The sequence below is a fragment of the Nomia melanderi genome, chromosome 8 (assembly GCF_051020985.1).
Source record: "Nomia melanderi isolate GNS246 chromosome 8, iyNomMela1, whole genome shotgun sequence".
Classification (NCBI taxonomy): Eukaryota; Metazoa; Arthropoda; class Insecta; order Hymenoptera; family Halictidae; genus Nomia; species Nomia melanderi.
This window is the reverse complement of record NC_135006.1, coordinates 6,418,165-6,440,035: the sequence shown is the minus strand read 5'-3', so window position 1 is coordinate 6,440,035 and position 21,871 is coordinate 6,418,165. Positions and strand designations below refer to the sequence as shown.

Sequence of the window (21,871 nt, the reverse complement as noted above, 5' to 3'; positions counted from 1 at the left end):
CGATTGCCTCCGGGACTGTTCGGACCGATGATCGGAAACTGACTGTACGCATAGCTGCTCGTGGCCAAGCTACAATTGTAATTTATAGTGCATCGGCATTTGAGTACCTGCTGCATCGGTCTGTGGCCACGATGATGGTTGCCCTTACTATTGTTAAGGACAGTATCATTGGGCCAATACGGATGATTGAACAGTTAATTACTTGTTCCGGAAGCAGTTATCGCTTCGTTCACATTTTTGTGTCGCGATCTCTTGCAGATGATTAATAAATTACTGCTCTATCAACGATACTTGGATCTTGAATTTTATTGAAGAACTATTTTATTTCGCCGCAGCGTCACTTTCGAGCTGACTTTTAAGTGAGTTTCAAATGTATCTGTTTATTTTAAACTTTAATGTTATTTTATACGATAATTAACTTATTACAGTGTATACTGAAGTAGAATTCTTATTCCATTTTATTTCAATTTCTATGTATCCAATCAAATGTTTTAAACTCGCTTATAAATTATAGGTTATAACATTATAATCATACAATTACAGGTTTAACGCTTCCGAAATGTTCTCCTATATAAACTAAAATTGAATTAAGGAAAATCGCTGCAAGTTTATAAGTAAACAATACTTATACTCGACACGGAATAATATCACGAATAATATAAAGTACACTATAAATTATCGTCGAAAAGGAACAAAGAAAGTACCGTAGGTGATTTACAGCTTAGTTTAATATTCACTCGACCGAGCGTGATGCAAAATAATTTTGGCGCGGCCAGTCGTGAAACAAATTTTAAAGCAAGGGGTTAATCACAATCACTGGGATTACACTTGCGTGAAATGAAGAAAGATGGCGCGCGCGGCGCAGCACAATTAACACCGATCAAGGATCACGGAATCCTCGTGGCTTAACGAAAAACTCGTTCGTGAGCGGCTGGCAGGATCATAAATAATTTTATACGCTCCTAATGAGGACCACCAAAGCTTATAACGAATTCACAATCAACAAGTTCAGTCGAGTTTAACGAATTGCGTGCACGGCGTTCTCGTTTTCGTTTCAATTTGAGAAGGAAGAGAAGAAGGAGGGAGGCCATGGCCCTGCCGAACGAAAACTCCTTTCCGCTCGTTCAGAAATATCTGATAAACATAAACGGGAACTCGGTGGATACCCACGTACTTACACCCGGACAGGTTGAACCCGATCAGATACCGAGGACAATTAACCAATTACTATAATTAAGACACACGCCTCCACTTAGCATTTGTTCGATCCGAGCCACGGTCGTTGAATTTGCATTCGAATCCACTTCTCCCGTCCCTCGTTTCGGCCGTTCCTTTTCTGCTGGGGCTTCGTCCCTTAACGATATGGGAGGTTGAATTGATTTTTCTCTTAACTGATCCGGCCACATAACAAACACCGGTCCGCGCTCGGGCTGTCCTCTTGTACGTTTGTTAACAACATTCGGTTACCTCTCGGTTAAACGAAGTAGGCACATTTACGAAGTACCAGATCCTTCCCCTTTGTTCCCTTTTTCTTTTTATGTACTTCTTTAATTAGGGATTTCACAAAGCGGATTGAGTTTAACCAGTTAACTTGTGACTTCCGGCGTTTCGCTGTCTCGTAAATTTTACAGTGTTGCACACTTTGTGCCGAATATAGCGGTACTGCGAAAGTTGCTTGACATGCATTTATAAAATTATTGCTTTGGTGAATGTTTCAAATATGGAGCTACATTTGACTTGCACTATAGTGTACGAACTATTTTCTAATTTATTACTGCAATGAAATTTTAATACCGTCGAATAATAGAAGGATTTTTTATTCTGTATTGGTGTCTGCGGTACAAAATCTTTATAGCATCACTGCTAACGGATGCTCCACGTAATAAATCGCAAAATTGGTCACAGACACACGGCGGTATGTTCAACAATGTTCTTAATGTCTTTCGCCGCCGCGGCAGGTGCATCGTTCAAACAATATTAAATAATACAGCCAGAAAGCGTCCGCGTAGAGCGCGTAATACGATTAACCGCGTCACCGTAGGACCTCTTGTAGTCACGGTGTCGCATCAACGGGGGGTCCTCTAGTATTAGAATCATGATCTATAGCTCGGGCTCGCTTACAACGTGACGTTATGTTGGCCCCAATGATTTACGACTTCTGGGATGGGTTTAACAGACGACGGAGAACACACAGTAACACGTGAGCGTGACTCAATAGTCATCCCGACGTAGTGGAGGATGCTTTCCGTCGATTGTAATAGGCAACGGAATAATTTTCAACAAAAATCAGTTTCCAATGCATACTGTGAAGAAAATGGTTTCTGCTTGTTGTATAGAAGAGTTTGTTTTAGATAGAAACTTATTCTACATACCATGATTGCAACTGAAAGGCTGATTTAACGGTTCGAAAGTGGTTGCTATTGGTTGGTACTTACAATGTTACAATTATAATTGGAATTTTTTTTATAATTTTGTTATTCATATGACAGTAAGAAATATATTTACGCATGATTAATAGGTTTCATTGAAGTATTTCTAATTTTAAAGACAAAATCTTTTTACAGATTTAAGAAATAATAATTTTCTTGGTTGAATCCTTAACTCTTTGTTTTCCTAATATTTTTTAATTGATATCATGGCATCTCATCGTCTAAGATGTTGATATTTTCTACGAAGGTTTTATTTCGAATGTTGTGAAACAGGCTAAGATACGTATACACAAGGGACGAAGTACTTACATTCCACCAGAACTGGAGAACATTTAGCGTTGCCTGGAGCCAGCACGCGACCTTTGCTTCCACCAAACCGATATGCATCTGACGATAGGTTCGCCCGTAATTTCTTTATCCTGCTACCTCTATGGTTCTTTCTTCTGCTCATCGTATTGCGAAGCAGTTCAGGTATACTTTTACCGTGGCCTTCAGTATCGACAGCGCCGATTCCGAGATTGCTATATGTCAGAACGATCGTTTAGACTCTTGTCCAGCGATCTCCGGGATATCTCGCCATCTGGCAATTCGCATAGTTGCATAGGTCATCCTGGAAACCGTTCGGCGGAACGGATCGACCTTTTCCAACGACTCTAGACTGAATTTCTGTAGCGTTTCAAAGCCGTATTTCCATGATATACGAAGGATCGGGGAAACTTTCTTCACGGATATTCGTTTTTTCTCACAGATATTATTTATCTCTGTTGTTATAAATTGTAAAGCCTTAAATACCGAAACTGTTAAGTTTCTACGGTAAATGACAAGATTTACTAGCCAATATCGATATAAAATCGAGATACTATGTAATCTACATCTTTTAATCAGTCTTTTTGGAACTGTTGTTAAAGGTAAATTATTCGGCTGCTTTTTAATATAAAATTATCATTGACAAGTCTCTTAATAGGAGATTAATTAATTCTTGATTAATCTGTCAGGCAGAATAAGTACGAAGATCTATCAATTTCAAAAACAATTTTATTACAAAAGTATGGGGAATGAAGCTTTCATATTGTGTTTGTTATCACTAATTTTTGTATTCCTGTTGAGAAATTCCTGACGCATGCAATAAATAAGATTCTGTTTCAACTTTGATACTGGAAGTGAGTGTTATTATACAGAATAAATCAAACTCGGTTTCAGTATTCTAAATATAGGCACAGTAAATATTACTACACTCTTTTAAAATGTTACGTTTGTGAATCACTCGACACCTCCATTACGAAACACGTGCTCTCGCGATTCGTCGATCGTTCGAAAGCGATTCAAATATACTCGGCGATCTGGATTCAACATCTTTTTCTCCTTTTTGACGATAAAAGATCGATTAACGGGTCGAGAGGATCGAGCAAAGAACACCTGAGTAAATGTAACGGTCGATTGAAGCAACCCAACCAAGAGAAGGTCTTCAAAGCTATCACTAAACTGCAAATTTTATGCATTCCTGACAAGCACGAATGCACGAAATCCAAAGTGAAGATGTGGCTATAAGAATTTAAGAACATTACTACTCTACCTTCAATTTACTAAAATTCTTAGAAGAAAGAATCAGCTTCTATTTAACTTCCTACATTACTGTAGGGATTTTCGATTTCTTGAAAATTCAATCTCCAGCAAAGATCTACAGTCAATCTATCATCAACAAAATTAGAACCATTGATCACACTGCTTGCACCCCTAAAAAGATCTAAATCCCAAAGAAACAACGTAACAATATCGAAAAAACAATAGCCCGGCAATATTTTTCTCACATGGATATCACTTGTTCCGTGACCAGAAAGTAACTTCAAAAATGAATCGTATGATAATGCCGGTATAAATCAGTAAAACCGTGCAGTCGCAACGGTGGTGCGACAAGAAAGGAATAAAAAAAAAAGGGAGCTCGCCGAGCGTGCTCGAGCCAAGCGTGGCACTTTCCTGAATCACACTTATCGGCCGGTCGATGAGTGGTTACATCTTAATAAGGAGGGCAGGAACAAGCGGCGCGAATTCATCGCCTCGCCTCGGCCATTATTAATGGCCCCGGTCTTGTTAGCGATTTTCGCAGGGGCACTCCGCTGCCACGGGGTAAAAGATACGCCAGCGATATATTAATTTATTAACTAGTTTATTTATACGGCTTAAAGAGGCCCTCTAACGCGGGGGCACGAGGCCTCTGGGGACTCGGCCCGGCCGGGCCCCCGCCATAACTCAATTCACGGATCTCGGAGTCCCCGTTGGCAGTTTTCTATGCTAAACTACTGCCACGCCGTATCGATGGTATCGCCCCGCGGTTGCACGCGCTAGCCAACCTCGCCGCGCGCGGCAGGTTGGGCCTCGTCTAGATTGTAACTCGTAACGCCGATCCGGCGACTTGTAAATGGAAATTTGTCTCCAAGCCTTCATTCCAGGTATACATCGCTGGTTTGCTGTTAGTGAGCGGGTGAGATCCTTGAGAACGTCGATGCATTACGGTTTGCAAAATTTGTTAGCGATGTTTATGACGGCCCTGTTAGATTATTTTAATATGTGACTAACGAACTTAATTCGTACCAGCCCAAAGTACTGGTAAGTTCTCGAAAAGTTTGTAGCTCGAAACCCAGCTTTCCATTATATTATAAATTTCAACTTTTATATTAAAAACGGGTTACGGTTCGTTTCTCGAAATTCAGTTCGTATCTAAGGATCAAAATCGGGTACGAAAAAGTTCATATGTCGATAAGTTCGTATCTAGAGCGGTTGGTAAGTCGAGGAACCACTGTATATTGCAATAGATTATGTTGCAATAAATACTGTGGCACATTGCGAGAAGCTATCATTACAGACCACGATACATTTAATTATATTTATAATTCTACAAGAATATCTACAAAGTATCAATTTTATAGAGTCCTATATGTCCCAGTGAATTCACTATAGATTATTCATTCTCCCAAAACAAAAGTTCTCTACAATTTCAAATATTAGGACACATTAGCCCTGATAGATTCCCCAACAAAATCACTATCTACCAAAATCATCCATTCCATTCCATCGTCTCCACAAAATCGCCGTCAGAGCGCCAAATCAAGAAGACACCTAACCATCCTCTATCCACAAACACCCCATCCCCAATCCCAAGCCAGGAAACGCTGATCGCGGCGTTAAAGCAAACACATGTCGAAGCTCCCTTAATCAGAAAGTCGCGCATTCGGCGAGAAGCTTGTAAAGGGACGAGAGTTCCGATCTTATAATTCACAATTCCGCGCGTCGCCGCGAAAGGTAGAGAGGGAATGCGGTTTCCTGGCAAGAGATCGGCCCGGTGCATGCAGAAGTTCAGGCAGTGCCGGGGATAATTGTATCGTGGTACCGCGCGAGACGATCCGTCTCTGTCGACTTTATCTCGCCGCTAATTTGTTCGATAGATTGGCTGAGCGGGTCGGAGCCGATAGAAACCGCCGGCATGGGGAATCCGCCCGGTAAATCCTGCGTATCTAACCGCCGCGGACGCAACTAGACTAGACGATAGGCGACGTACACGAGCCTACTTACCGCCACGCTGAACGAAGTCCGGAGGAATTTATTGCAGGCAACCTCCGCGGCGGCCCTGGGACCCATCTCTCCGGGGACTGATATTCGTTCGATGGTAAATTATGATCCAGTCTCTGTTTAGATAACCAACGGGGATGAATTTAGAACAGGTCAGATAACCGGCCATTCATAAATATCCTCCGTTGCTTTTACCCGGATTTCAGACCCGCTCTTCCACGCCTTCCGTCTCTCTCTTCGTTTGGAGAAATTCGGATTAATTAGACCGGTTAGCGGTGGCTCCGATAGGTTGATGGTTAGGGGCTACCCCTCCGGAACGTTGAGCAAGGATTTCGTGATCTATGTTGAGAGAGATTTCGGGTTGCTCTGCTGAGAAATGGGACTGTTTAATTTACAGTGATCCTTAGATTCGATTATCTAAATGGAGACTTTGTCTTTGGTTTATGGTCTTGATGAATTAAGTCTTTTGAAAGTTAAAGTACCTATTACCGTTCCTTATCCTCCTTTTGTTCGATTTACGTCAGCAACTTTTCTTTCTCATACTAACGACTAGTCGTGCCTACTATCCTTTATCATACCTAAAATTCAAGATCCTTCACTGCGGTTCCTATCTTAACCTTCTCGCATCTCATGGATTCAACACAATTACAGCGAATTTATTTCAACGAAAACTTGCGTCACCCGAATTCGGATAACACAGCAGTGAAAATATTAAAAAGTCATCGTGAAAAGCAAAGGAATCCCCGTTATCCGAATTGGCCATGAAAACGCGCGAGCTTCGAAGAACCGCAGACGCTCCGTGTTCACGGGATACACGCCCGTGCGAACGGGATAGCAAAACGAAGAGCGCGCGTCCGAAAAAAGGTCTCAAGCTGTGAAACGAAACTCGAATACTCCGTCGGACTAATGATCGCGAATCGCATAAATTCGCCGCGTCCACGTGGCCACGCGGGAATTCCATTCGCATGGTATCTCGTTAAACGTCCGCGTGCTGCGAGGGTGCAAAAGAGAGAAACAAAGACAGAAAAAGAGGAACGACGAAAAATTAAGAGAGAAAGAGATTATCGAGCCGCACTCCTCTCTCATTATGCGCGTATTTCGATATTCCGTCCGTTGTTGAAGTTTCCTCGAACCGGTCGGGGCTCGCTCGTCACGGACAACACGGCGAGCGTGTCCACCGCGTGTGTGCGAGTCGCGATATCTGATCGATTCGAGCCGCGAGTTGTCACCCGGCGAATATAAGCGAGTCAAAACTGTCCCCAGACCGATAACAACCGAAGGATTGTGCGACCTGCTTGGCTTTTTATTTCGCGTTAACTCCCCCTCGACCCTTTTCCTCCTTTTCTTCGTATTTTTTTTCATTTTCTGTTTCTTCTCTTTCTCTTTCCCCTTCTTTTTCTTCGTCTTGACAAGGAATGATGATCAACCTGAGGCAAGGTTTTCATCGGGACTGAAACGTCCTGAACATGTTGGCTGGAAATACGTTCGCCCCCTTTTCCGTCTGTACCGGTTCTTTCTCGCTCCCTCTCTCTTCTTTCCACGATACTGAAACGCCTCTCGGGCTCCTATCTTCTAGACTCACGTAATTTAATCCACGCTCTTCGGCAGATTACTGGAACTCGGAAATTTTCATAATCAACACAGTCATCTAGACCGGCGCGTAGCAACTCGTGCTCGCGCTGTCGGAATTCTTCGAGTGGTTCATCGATCGGACGTGCTGACGAACGTCAGCGAGCGCGCGAGCGTTAGTTTTTCTGACCGATTACACGCTGGATAGATGTAGACGAGTTTTTAATTGGCCTCTTCGAGGAAATGCTTGGCATTGCTAAGTTGGAATTTCTGCTTCGGCTTTGAAGAGTGATAAGAAGAGGATTTGTGAACGTTAAGGTAATCGAGTTGGATTTCGATGGATAATTTGATTTGTGATCCAGAAACTAATGATTGAAGTTGTTTGTTAACTTTAACAGTTTGTTTTGAGCGACGGCTATGTTAATTGTGGGACATCCTTTTTGAATAGGATTTAAATTGAAATAGGCAATAGGTTTCTGCAATTTCAAAATTAAATTCGTACAAAATGTAATTCAATTCTTTAATAAAATTCCAGAAAATGGAGTTTAGTTAAGGTGTAATTTGAATAAAAAATATAGAGATCATTGAGCCACTCATTTGCCAAAGTAGTAAAGTCCAAGACACAAAAATCGAGAGTTGATACAGTTCGATTATTAAATTATTATAGTTTTAAATAATTGAGAAACTAAAGTTACTCAATAAAGAAGATTTCAAATTGTATTCAACGAATATAAATATTATCCTTCTCCTCAAAACGAAAATAAGTATCCTTATTACCTTCTTTTTCCTCTAAGAAATTATAGTATGTTTCTAATGACAATTGCAAAAATAATCATAAAACAAAGGTGCCACCGATCCAGAAACTAATTTTCGCAGTCGCGATACACTGGACTTTCAAATAATGAAAAGAAGTAATGATAAATGTTAAACTGTGTGCGAAGCGGTGCCCATAAATCTCAACCCGTCGTTGGGGCTCGATTCGAAAGCCCGATTCGCCGAACCTATCACGAAGTCATGCAGATCGTCATGAAGTCGTCGCCGTTAACGTCTCCGTTTCTCAAAGACGGCGCGCGGCCAAAGCTTGATTTACGTCGGCAATCCCCTCGGAGTTCCCTCACGATTCGGTTACAATCCATTCAAATATCATCGGATGCACTCTGAACACGCGACTACAACGTTCGTTCTGGGATAACCGCGATCCCATTCGGGCCAATCGTAACCGGATCGTGACCGTGTCGTTGCACGGCCACCGTGGTAAATCAAGCTCGGAATCACCGTGTAAACTTCTCCGGCCGCGGCTATTCTGCCGGTTTCAACACCGCAATATCGGGGCCCCGGAGTACATGCCCTAATGAGAGACGAGGTGAAACGCGTCGGTGACACAGGTAGGGAACGTATTTAGGTAGGTGTTCCCGGCAGGACGAAACAGCGCTGAGTGTGGGCCAGTCCAGTTATTCGAGACGGATAAGGGGATCGCACGGTGGCGAGACTTCGATTTTCTTCGAGCCAGGATCATTTTTGCAGTCATGAATATCGCTGAATTCTCTATTATTCGAGTTAACATGACGTTTCATCTACTGGAAGTTATTTAATGGTTCTTAACCCCTTGCCGTACTTTAACGAGTTTGACTCGTGATCAAAATTTTGGACCAAACATAAATATCCCGAGTCTGACTGAAGGAGACAACACAAGTGCGATATCGATTGCCATAATTATGGCCCGAATTTTGCCCGGTTAAATGGTATGGCAAGGGGTTAAGAAACAAGGAATAGAGGAGAATCTTTTAATTTGTTGCTTTAATAGATGCAGTGGTTGCAAAAGAATATTTGTAAGTTGTTCCTTTCATTCGTTTCTTTTTTGTGTAGGGAAAAAATCATATTATGAGGAAGATTGCTTACTGATTATCTGCAGATTTGTTTCTGCATATCTATATGCTTATACAGATTCTTTTACTTAAAATAATTACAGTGTTGCACGAATATTAACTTTGTTTCTGTAATATATATTTTTGTGTTTCAAAAAATTTCGTTCATTGTTTCAACAATATAATGAAACGCTTAAAAAATTTCAGAAGAATAGGTTGTATAGTCTCTTAGAGAAAGTCCAAAGAATCGCCTAATTTTCAATGTGTTATCCAATATGCATTTTCCAAAGCTCTTCTAAAATGCAAAGATATTCGGTTTTGAAATAGTTGTTCGGAATAACCGAATCTAAAGGCAGCGAATTAATTTACGCCCCTAACATTTTGAGCCGGATTCAATCCCATTTATAAGGTGTAAAATAAAAAAACAAAGGTGAAGGCAAGGGGAGACCGTTCGCGTATTCGAAAGGGCAGAAAGGTGGAGGAATGGTTCCCATTGGGTTCAGCAGAAATTGATAAGCAGCCGCATTAAGTCGGCTATGTTCGCGTTGACGTTATCCGAGGAGAGAGAACACGTTCGTTATTCAGGCAAGAAAGCTCTTTCTCTTTTTCGCCCTTTCGACGGTCGTTTCTCGTTCTTTTCGCCCATCTTTTTTTTTTCTTTTCCGTCATTCTGCTGTGCGGTCCGGATTACTTTGTCACGCGCGGAATAAAATTAGCACCGCCACGGACCGTATGTACGCGGATTTATTGGGCGATAATCCCGATATTATCGTCAGATAAACTTGAATGAGATATATTGCGATTTTCAACGAGTACCCGCCTTGTCGGTGGACAAGTGCATCGCTCCGATTCTTATCAGACGATAACGATTTAACATTCCACTCCGCAGAATCGATGTTTCTTTGATAATCGGGGTAATCGTCGGTATCACTGCTTTTTCGTAAATAAACGCCCCTTACGGGATAAGCTTGAATTTAAAAGGGCCATTATTTCCTGACAGACAATTGCATTCATGAATGTGTAATATTCCATTAAATTAAAATGTTGGCTTGTATTATGATACTGCGCACAATAAAAATATTGATTACTAAGATGCTATTAAAAAAAGATCACCTTAGGGTGGTTTATAGCTTTATTAATATACATAAATACCAGTAGAAGCTGTAGAAACGAATATACATTCAATAAACAAAATTTATTGTGCCTGCATGTGTATCTAATTTTGAATGATTCTACATAGTTACAAAAAAACCTAACAAAATCCATATAAAAAACTGTTCCTATTCTTTGTATTACTCTTCAGCTCATTCGAAACCAACTCGCCAACTAACGTTCCCCAAAGTTCCTCGCCAAAGTTTTTTCCATTCCTTCAAATGCCGATGAAATCCCGAAGAAAAAAATTCGTTGGAATAAATTGGCGAACGTTCTCGCGCTCTAGAAGCTCCTTTTCTTATATTTTAAAATACTTTAATACTAACGACAAGTCTAAAAGGCATCCGTCTCCCCCGAGAGAGTCGTCAGCGTCGATAAATCCTACGGCATCGACTTCCAAATATGCTACGGGCGCGCAAGTAGGCAGGTAGTCAAAACGAGTGGAAAGAAAAAGAAATATGGCTGGAATATAAAAATAACGACACATCATTAGAGACGAGTTGACCAAGAGAATTCCATGGTAGAGGATTCTTTTTATGCGACCGTTCCCACTGTCGACGGAGAGGAGTGCTAGAGGCAGAGGGACGTTCCGCCTTAATCTTAGTGAAAGATACTCCCGTAGCTCGTCGATCTTCTTAACCTATCCGACGAAACTCGTGGCCGTAATTAAGAGCACGGCCTCCGCCCTCGATTGAATTAATAATAGATAATATTCCACGGTGTCGGAGAGAAAGAGAGTGGCTCGGGTAATGGATCTCTTAATTACGTCGTTTTGTCTCGACGATTAGGGGTCTTCCGCCCACGACGGGCTCCACGAAACTCGGCGACCTGTTCTCGCGTGAAGAATCCTAATTTATGAAAATGTATTCACCGCGAATCGGCGAGTGGGCTGCTGTTCTTTCGATTACTTCAAGCGCCGCTAACTCGCCACCACGACACTGTGTATCCGCATCGAATCGGCTGTTATGGCGACGCGGTCGAAATACGCGGTTATTTACAGCCACGGAAGAAGTTTCCTCCTTAGCTGCAGTACTCACATTCGATCATTGAATATCAAGCTGCGGAATATATTGATTCGAGAGATTCCAGTGTGTTCTAGTCCCGTTCGTCGGTTAGTCGTTGCGGGTGTTAACCCATTTGCATCATAAGGAAGTATGAAAAATATGACAGTGACCAAGAAAATTGAGCGTATATATATGCTAATGATGCGAATGGGTTAATGAATTTTGTTCATTTTTGTATGGAGATTTGCAGCAATTCAGAATTCAGTAATAATTAGTAAAATTGCAGAGCAAATAGTTGTGTATTTGACTTAACATAGTGTTTCAATTTTAATTATTTTTTATTACTCAATCTTAAACATACATAACAGATACTAACCCTTGTTTCATAATATCGTGTCAGACTCGTGACGAAGGTATCAAACAGAAATTACTAAATGTAAATATCAATCTATTCCTTTGAGTTCAAATTAAACGTTATTTGTGTATTACGTCTTCAAACTTATATATTACGTCTAATTTATTTATCTCCATATTTTGTCTACTAAATTATTACTACGATAATAGTTCCAACAAGCATGTTCACGAAAAAATTTACGATGTTAAATTCGCGATACAAGCAAGAATAACGAAGAAACAAATTTTGTACATATCGCGATCACGCGCAAACAGCTGCAGCGGACGGTCCAGCGATTAGAGCGGCGCAAAGCCGGTGATTTGAACGCCGGCATAGGCTCGGAAGTTGATGCGCGCGCCTGTGTCTTCGGCGAAACGTGTTAATCGTGCGTTTAATTCGAGAGCACGCACTCCTACGTACACGGATTATATCGCGTACATAATGTGAACGTTTTAAGAGCTGGGAAATATCTGAAGCGTATATTGCCGCACTTAGCTTCAACATGTTGAGCGGCTCCGTTAATTTCACTAATTAAGTTAGCAACCGGCCGCCCCACCTCGCCGCAGCAGTGTTATTTATCTTTTTTCCTGCGCATTAATTTCTGGCCTTCTTATTTCTCGCGGGACTTCCTCCCTGAGAGAGTCGGCTATTTTCGTTTCGCCTCGTTTATCGGCAAGCCTTTAAACGTTCCCTCGGACTCCGTTCCTTCGACCAACACCGGCGACCTATCTCTTTCTACATCCGTTTTTTTGTTTTCTTTATTTTTGAAAATCATTCCTCGGAAACACAACTCTTCCGCCTCGATTTTATATCTTACCAATGCGCGCTGCCGGCTTCCACCGAAGATTTTAACGAGATACAGTGCGCGCGCAAGTGTTAGTATTTAATAAGTGTTCACCTTGCGGTGTCACCATAGGTTGCGGAAATCATAACTCGTTAAGAGCTGAATCAACCAATAGATTCAACAGATAGTCCGCGATTACAAACAAGCAGTCCACGATTTTCATCCCTTATTAGCGTTCTATAAAGGCTCTGAAGTGTTAAGTGCATTTTCCATTGGAATTTGCGGTTTAATCGATGCTCATTAAGATGTTCGTGGATAAGTAAATTAATGACGTGTGAGGGAAAAATGTGTATTTTCTTATTTGCGAGATCACATATGTGTATCGTGGTGAGTTTGAGTAGTGTATACTGTAGATGCTTTGAATAAGTAATCGGTGAATAAAAATACGTTCTCCTTTACAATAGAAATGGATAAAATTCTAGGAAATTATTGACGTGGAATTATTGATAGTGCATTTTAGAATTTGTTCCTTGAAATTTTTTTCCATTTTCTTCGACGATCAAAATACTTATGGTAAGAGGGAATTCATTGTATGCATGGGTACCTGTATTTATAACGATACCATTAAACATAATACAAAATTGCCAGTTTGATCCGATATTATAATACCCAAGGGGAATAAATTCATTTTGCATTATCTTCAGAAATTATAATATCCAATTTAAAAACACATGCTTACATTCAATGTATTTTATGCCCATTATCCGTTCTGATCCAGTTTCCTTCCCGGAGGATAATTGCCGTATTCAGTATGCAGCCCGGCAATTTACAATATTTCTTCTCGTTACATTGTACTCGTTTAAAGGAATCCCTCCCATGAATGAATAAATACAATTTAAAACCGGCGGATCATATTTAATAAAGATACGAAACCGATAAAATTGCAGCGCAGCGTTATTCGAGGGTACGATAAAAATGATTACCATCACGCGATTGTAATTTTTCAAAAATCCAGGATCGTTCCAAGTTCGTTTTCTGATCGAAAAGATGTGAGCATACACTATGCAATCAAAGAAAAGTTCAATAGATTCTGAAACACTAAAAAATCAAGTTGATTAGATCAATAAAATTTCGTATTTTATATTTTACACTTATAAAATCGACAAAAAGCTTTAAAAAACTTTTCTTGACTTACTACATTTAAACCTTCTTTAGATCATTTTTTATCCAATCGCACATTCATCTTTTGAACATTCTTAGGTTTATTTAATCTCTTTTGATCTCGTTGAATTTTTCTTCTGTCATGGTTATTATTGAATTTAAGATAAATACAAGAAAATAGTTATTACTATATATTTTTATATTTTTTCAGTAATATTCCAAATGTTCAGATAAATGAGGAACCACAATATATTTAATTGTTCTGTCATGACACGCTGAGTTTCTTATATATTCTGACAATAGCTCCATTTCATTAGCAACTTTTCTCAACCTACGTGTCACTGGACATTGTCAAAAATCATAACATTGGGAAATGAGAAAAATATGCTAAACTCAGTAAAGATTGTATTGTTTAACTGTATTCTCATTTTAAATACTATGTTGTCAATATGTCTATAAAAACCTTAGTCCGAGGACTTTTAAGCGCACCGTGTATGCTTCTGCCCGCGGTGCTCATAGTTGCACGTCACGCAAACAAACCACCGGCGATTTTTTGCGCGTTGTAAATCACCGGTCGGTTCGGCTCGGACTCTGCTTTCTCGATTTTTCCCACGTGGGAGCTTAATCCCCCGTGTTAATCATGAGAAATCGCGGTGCGTGCACCTATACCTGTTTCCTATAACGCCACTGTGAGGGACGCACGGTTCAACGCTTCCCCCTACGGCCGCGCTTATGGTTTTTAATGCCGAGATGACAAATACGCTGTATTTAGCGATATTTATGCGAGCGGATCACGTCAGCTTCCGCTGACTGGACTCCGCGGATTATCTTGTCCCTGAGAAATATCGCTTTCGCCGTTTGTCGCTACATAACATGCCGTAACGTTCTGTCGGGTAATATTAAGTTACTTAAAGAACTTGGACATTGAGAAAAAAGGGGAGAAGGATTCGCCGTGAAGGGTTGCAGGAAAAGAAGCTTTTGATACATTTGAAATCGGATGGGTAGTTTGTTCGAATGAAATGTGAGCTTCCTTTCTTGAGGGGTTGACTTATTTGTCGTGTACATCGAACCACCCAACAGTTTGGGATTATTCCTTACATTTAGATTTTATCTTCTATCAAGAATGTGACAACATTAACACGTTGAATGCTGCACGATGTCACGTAGCAAGGTACACAAAATGAAAAAATTTAATATTAAATTATTTCATTGAATAGTTTTATTACTATTCTACGTTTATCTTGCCAAATGTGATTGCAATAGGTAGCATTATTTATAATATAAAAATTTTTGCAAATAGTCATCGTTTAATTGACTGAATTATAGTAATTCGATTTGATCGGTGGTCACCGATGACACCCATTGCATTCAACGTGTTAATACGAATAACTTTGTGCCTTTTTAATAGATAAAAATGTGTGACTTGTGTCTAATTTTAATAAATCAACTTTTCCTTCCTATGATCATGAACTTGTATAAAAAGGGTCCCTAGATTTGATTATTTATTACTAACCAGTCGCAATATTTTGTTCACTTGGACATCAGTTCCACCAATTATTAAATTGTGAAACTACATAATTTATTATTACCGTATTGTTTATTGTTGCGAATAGTATATATTGAATTCTTCCATTATAATATTCTACAATTAAATCATGAAAACAGAAAACATGCATTACTTGGCCAACCACAAACTCCTCGAAATAACCGAAAACATTCAGAACTCAGTATCCAGTACCCAGCATTCTGACATCCCTATTCCGCTGGTCTGCAGAAAGAATGTTAAAACGTCACCCTCGGCAGTGCCCATTGTTTATACCGCGGTCCGTTCCGTCACCCTTATCTCGGATTCTCGCGTAAAAAACGAGAAAGAAACAATGGGTCGTGGGAGATGATAAAAACTCTAACGACGAAATCACGTTAAAGCTCCAAATTAGGAAGGACCGTTCGGGTAATGGGATTCCGGGGATGGCCGGGTTCCCCGAAGTAGGCGTTTTTTCGCCGGAATCGCGGACATTTTTACGAGGATTAGAGGGACAGAGGGATACACAGTGGCGCGGTAGCGGATTTTATCTTGGTGGAAATCGACGGACCGGCCGCGGCTACGTGGTAGCCGCTTCCTACACCCACAAACGAGCGTGCGCGCGCGCGCGTGTACGTTAGAAGCGGGTCCGGTTTCTCGTGTTACCGTTTCGTGATGCTGCCGGCTGCCCGGCAGCCGCATAATACGCGTATAACTTATGCTTGGCCTGCAGAACGGACGTCGCAACCTTGTGCAAGTGCTCTCGCTCTCTTTCGCTCTCTCCTTCGTGCCCTTCGTGAAAAGAAATATCGAAAATCGTGCACGCTTGTAGCTTTAACGAACCTCGTGACGGACCTCGTTTCGGCGAATGTTTTAAATTTGGATTTGAAAGCGATATTCCAAATGTAAAATGTATTGTAATATCGGGGGTGAGTGTATTTAGAATTTGGAAAGTTTGTGGGTTATGGGGGGATGTGACACTGTCTGGGAATTTAAGGTCTGTTTTCTAACATTGTATTTGTTGAGTCTTAAGATTTTATTTGTGTATTTTATATAAAATTTTTAATTATATATTTAGTCATATAATAACAACTTTTTGGGGATTTTCTGAACACCCGTTATGTGGAAGATTACTATATTTAATATATAAATGTTATATGTACAGAAATAAATATAAATTTCAAGTAAGTATTTGTATAGTAAAATGAAACTTGACATTATCTTCTAACACAGTTTTCTAAAATTCAGTGAATCCTTAAGGGGATGAAGTATGGTGTTGAACGTTTCGTTCGAATTTTTATCTAAATTATATTGTATACGAGCTTCCATGTTTCGGAAATGTGTTAGTGGAATCTCCATACTAGTGTGGCTCGGTGTTAGGCGAATGGCCATCGGTTAGAAAGGGTCTCACGGTAGAATGTAAATTAATAGCGGCGCGATAAAGCTTGTGGAAATCCTGAATGAAAGAACCATTAGAATGATACGGGTAAGATCGCCCAATAAAACATAAGTGGGACGCAACAGCAATTTATTTTCCTTGATTTTCTGACGCGTGTGCGTGGGGACATTCTTCGCGCACGTGTAACGAGCACTCCGATAAAATGGTTTAACACTCGTTATATAGTTTATCGGCACCAGAGGCGCTGCTTATCGTCGTTAAACGAAATCATTGGGCATCATTTAGATGCGTTCCATCAAACCCACTCCAGAAATTTATGCAGACGAATCTAAACGTTTCATTAGAGACGCGCGTACCAAAGTACTTACATGAATAAACATGGTACTTATCAGAAAATTCCTCCAATATAAAAGTATTTTCTCGTTCAATCTTAGAATGTATATGTTATATTAAAATCTAGTATCGATACTCAATATTCAATGCACAAGAAGAATACATTCAATGTTCCATTCACTTAATAACAAAACGAGTTTCTAAATAAATAATACCCGGCTATAACCAAACTACTCCGTTACCTAATTGTTATTAAAACATTCTTTCCACTGAACAATCCCAACAATTTTCAAACGCTTTCAGTTTATTTCCAATATCGCAGCAGACTTACAGAATCACTACCCATAAAATAAGATTTATTGCACTTAAACAATACTTATATACATCTTTTAAAATGAATAAAATTATTCTACAAAACTATTCATCGTCGAGATTCAGCAGTAACACTGAATATATTACTGAAAGGACTAAATCACTATTCCCGGTGTAACTATAAAATCCACATCACTACAAATCTTTCATTTCCTTCTCACTTGATATTTCAAATATCCAAAACATTTCCCTTAAACAACTCTACCTTCACAATTCTCCAATATCGACAACAGAATCATCCCAAATATCTTGAAACCCTATCCATCTCCAAAAGACACTCGGTTCTGTTTCCCATCGTTCCCATTAACGCGTACCTGTTCTACTCGTACGGTCGATTTACCCGAGCAAATCCGCGACCCTAATTTATACAGCTTGCATATCCCGCGGGTACACGCGACATCGTTCAGCCGGGCCCCAGCGCGCAGTGTCGCGCGCTCGAAATACCGGGGCCCGGTTGAATCCATTACCGCCACGTACACGCCGACCAGCCTTTTACAGACGGTGAATGCTCTCGGCTGCCGGTGTGTATATAGTATACGGGGCACTGTTTAAACGCCGGGGGCATAATAAATAGCGGGTCAGGTACGGTGACAGGACAATCCTTACCTACAACGACCACGTGGCCGAAGACCTGATCGTTGGCCACGTGGGAACAGTTCCACCGGTGATGTCTGAACTGATGCCGGCACTCGCGGAGCCCGAGCTCCGTGCCCTCGCCCACCGCGGGCATCGCGTGCGGCGCTTTCCTGCACTGCTCCCGTTGACTCTTCGCCAGCCCAGGAATACGGCCGCAAACCGCTGCGCCGACCACCACCGCTCCGACCACCCTGTAACCGAAAACAGACATTATTTTTCATTTGCATTTATATGTAGTAGGATAGACCGAGCCAAATCGTACTAGTTTAGATTTAACAGCGAACAATTAATAGTTATAACTTAGAATGAAAATGTTTTGTTGCGAATTTGTTATTAATACACATTCAGTTTCGATATCAGTAAAAAAGATTATTAAAAAACTATTATAAGCAAAGAACGGGAAAGTGAGAATTATCTGATTCGACCCGCGCAGAGTAATCCGAACAACATTGTTTCTAAGAATTTCAAAGTGAATACGATAAATGAACAAAATACAATATAATAATCTAAAGTATATTAAATATTGAATTTAAACACCTTACAGACTAATGATAACTACCCTATATTCATTAATCTCTTGACACACATTAGACGGCTTCTCGTGCGTTCTGAAAATATTTAACCCCTTAGCTACTATATGTCACTATACATAGTGTTGGCCATGCTCACAGGTGAGCTTTTCACATCCCTAGAGTACTCTCATATCGGAATCACAGGTTTGATGTTGTTCTGCCGTATTTCCAAATCCACACCTGCGAAAGGAGGTGTCCGGTGTAAGTAGGTATTGCACCGGATTCGGCTTGGAAAAACCTTGCCCTCGTTTTCTTGCGGAAAAGTCATTGGACAAGTTGGATATGTATATGTCACTATAGTGAATTTTGGGGATGTCATATCTCCAAAGGATACGTCACTTTAGTAGCTATGCACATAACGCAACTGCACAATGGATAACTCCGCCAGTCTCAATTCGCAGTACTGCATTTATTATGCAGTCAATAATATCCGCATACAATATTAACACTAGATTTACAGAATCCGTCAGTTTGACGGATATTGAATTTTTTAAATATTATTTCGTAACAAATTAAGTCGATTTTGATTGATGCAATTTTGCGAATACACTATAATTAGTGTACACATATAATTCTCACATATAATTCTCTGTTCTTGAAACAATAATTTCCGCGATCTATGTTAACAAACTTGTGTGTAGTCCTTTAGAAACGATAGAATAAGATATAGTGTTAATCCTTTACCTATGCCAGGACTATTTGCGAAGCTACCTATCTCTGTACGGCAAGGTTTTCACAGTCTACGTATCATAAATGTAGCTCTACGATTTGAGATTGATAGAATTTTCCACTGTGTAATTACGTTAGATTCGTCTATAATGTGCACAGTTATCGACGACAGATATGTACTATAGTGGCGTACCGTTCAAAAAGATAATATACATGGAAGCCACTATAGTGGTGTAAAAGGTTAATGAAAGAGTAGCTTGAACATTTTAGATAAACTAGTATAGTGAAACAAATAAATCACATATAACTTGGTGTTCACAGAAGGTAGATCCTGACGTCAATGTCTAGAATGAAGTATAAACCAAATGACATCTCTCAAACATCACATGCCAAGGGGTGGAATCAGACGTTACATAGACAATAAAAATGTTCGTGGTTTTAAAATCATTAGCATAAGCATATACTTCTTCATTTGAAACATTTTCTAATTCCATCTTGCCTCCCGTAACAGCATCAAACATTCAATCTCCACGTAGTTTATCATTCCACGCGGCCCTCTGCGTAGAAAGCCCGCAGACCCAAAATTAATTCCAGCATAACGAATAGTTTTATCCGAAACTCGATATATCACGATACGCCAGATATTTATCCCGTGATCCGTCGAATCCCCAGATCAACCAATCCCAAAACGTTAAATCAATTTCGTATAAATTACTGGGCCAGCCCCGCGTGTCCTGCGAACGGAATCACGCTAACGGGACACCGTTTAGCGTCCCCCGGGTGCCCGGCATTGAGAGATCCAGAATCCAACGACCGGTAGTGGGCCCACCTGATCGTACCACGAATTAAATCTCGATAAATTCGAACGTGTGAAAGTACGAAACGAGCGTGTCGACGAGAGGAGTCATCCCGACCGGAGAAGCCGTTCATTAGCATTTTAAGTTCCTCCGTTTCGTTGTCGTCGTATTAATTCGATTTCGGTGGTGTGTTATACTTCAGCCGTATACGCGACGTTGTCCGCGGCAGGAAATTAACGATGCTGTGATCCTCTTCTTCCACGGTGTAGCTAGCACAGGTGTCTCCCTTCCTCTCTCTCCCCGTCCCCTTTTCCTCTTTTCCATCGCGGACGTTTTGTTGCGTTTCTGCGTAGCCGCAGAAACTCGCAGATTCTCCCGGCATACTTCCAGCAATTACTGTCCGGTATGATTCATCGTGTTGCTCGAAGAGGACTTCTTGAAAAATGTGAAAGCCCGCGGTTTTTGATGCAACGATTCGATGTAACCGCCTGCCGCTGTACGCGCTTTCGCGACTGATGATATACAGCGGCCGGGCAAAACTTCTTTAGGATCGCGTCTGATGCAATTACCGTGGTGAGGAAACATTCCCACGTGGCCATGCCATTTTTCCTACGCACAGTTTCGTTTTATGCCGGCTTTCAATGAGAAGATGATCTTGTTTTATGGCGCACCCCTCCCCTGGTCGAAGCTGAAGTTGCGAATGAAATGTTGCAACGTGTATACTCGCGAATGTTGAAGTAGCATGTTGAGGATTTTATATACTGTAATTCAACTGTTTATATTTCTGCTAATTCGGAATTCTCGAGGTTTGTGTAAAATGGAAACTTTATTGGATACCGTTGAAGTCGGTGTTTCATATTTTATAGATATAATTGCGATTTTCTTGTAAAATACTAAATGTTAATCGACATTACTTATTTACGAATATACGTTCTGTATTTTTCATTTTTCTAATTCTCTTTTCAGTCTTCTAGGCGTAGATCATTTAATTAAATACTTTACGATAATTCTTCTATACGGTATGCTTCTAATTTTCTCTTTAGTCTTCTAATAATTGAACTTATAGCTTCGATTTTAGAGGAACGAGTTGTAAATGATATTCAACATGAATTAACATTACTTATTTTCCAACGTAGTTTCCTCATATTTTGTTCTTCCAATTCTTTACTGAATTTTGTAATCATTGAACGTACAATTTTGGTTTTGAAGAAACGAGTTCTGTAACGAGGTCAATTTGAAGATTATTTCCGTCAGATTTGTCTGGCTCGGCACGAATCCGTTACCCGCGGGGTCTGACAGCAGTGGTTTTTTTCGGGTGGGCGATCCGGTGAACTTAATCTAATCTAATTTAACCGATCGTCGAACCGGCGTGTTCACTTTGTATTATATAATCCGTGCTCGAACCCCGGACGCGCGCGTTCTCGCATTAAAAAATTTCTTGGCCATCCGTCATCCCGATCCTTATTTCGACATCTTCACGAGCAACCTGCGGGACGCGATCACGGCATACTAAAAACGATTACCTGCCGACAAGTTGAAACGTGATACCCTCAGCCTCCTACTGGTCCATTGCGTAATTTACATCCCATAAGTCAACCTCTGAGAGGAGAGGTAACCGGCGATTCCAGAAACCGTGGATACACGCACAC

The 21,871-nt window shown here is 40.6% G+C and overlaps 1 protein-coding gene across 3 annotated transcripts in view; it reads right to left on the bottom strand.

Annotated features, from left to right (window-relative positions):
- The window catches only part of LOC116426573 (protein Wnt-2), a 122,038-nt gene that overhangs the window by 27,579 nt on the left and 72,588 nt on the right, over positions 1-21,871 (bottom strand). For all 3 annotated transcript variants that reach the window (XM_076369937.1, XM_031975690.2, XM_076369936.1), the window contains exon 2: positions 18,155-18,375. In XM_076369937.1, the coding sequence (XP_076226052.1) occupies positions 18,155-18,375 (221 nt within the window). The remainder of the gene's footprint in view (positions 1-18,154; positions 18,376-21,871) is intronic.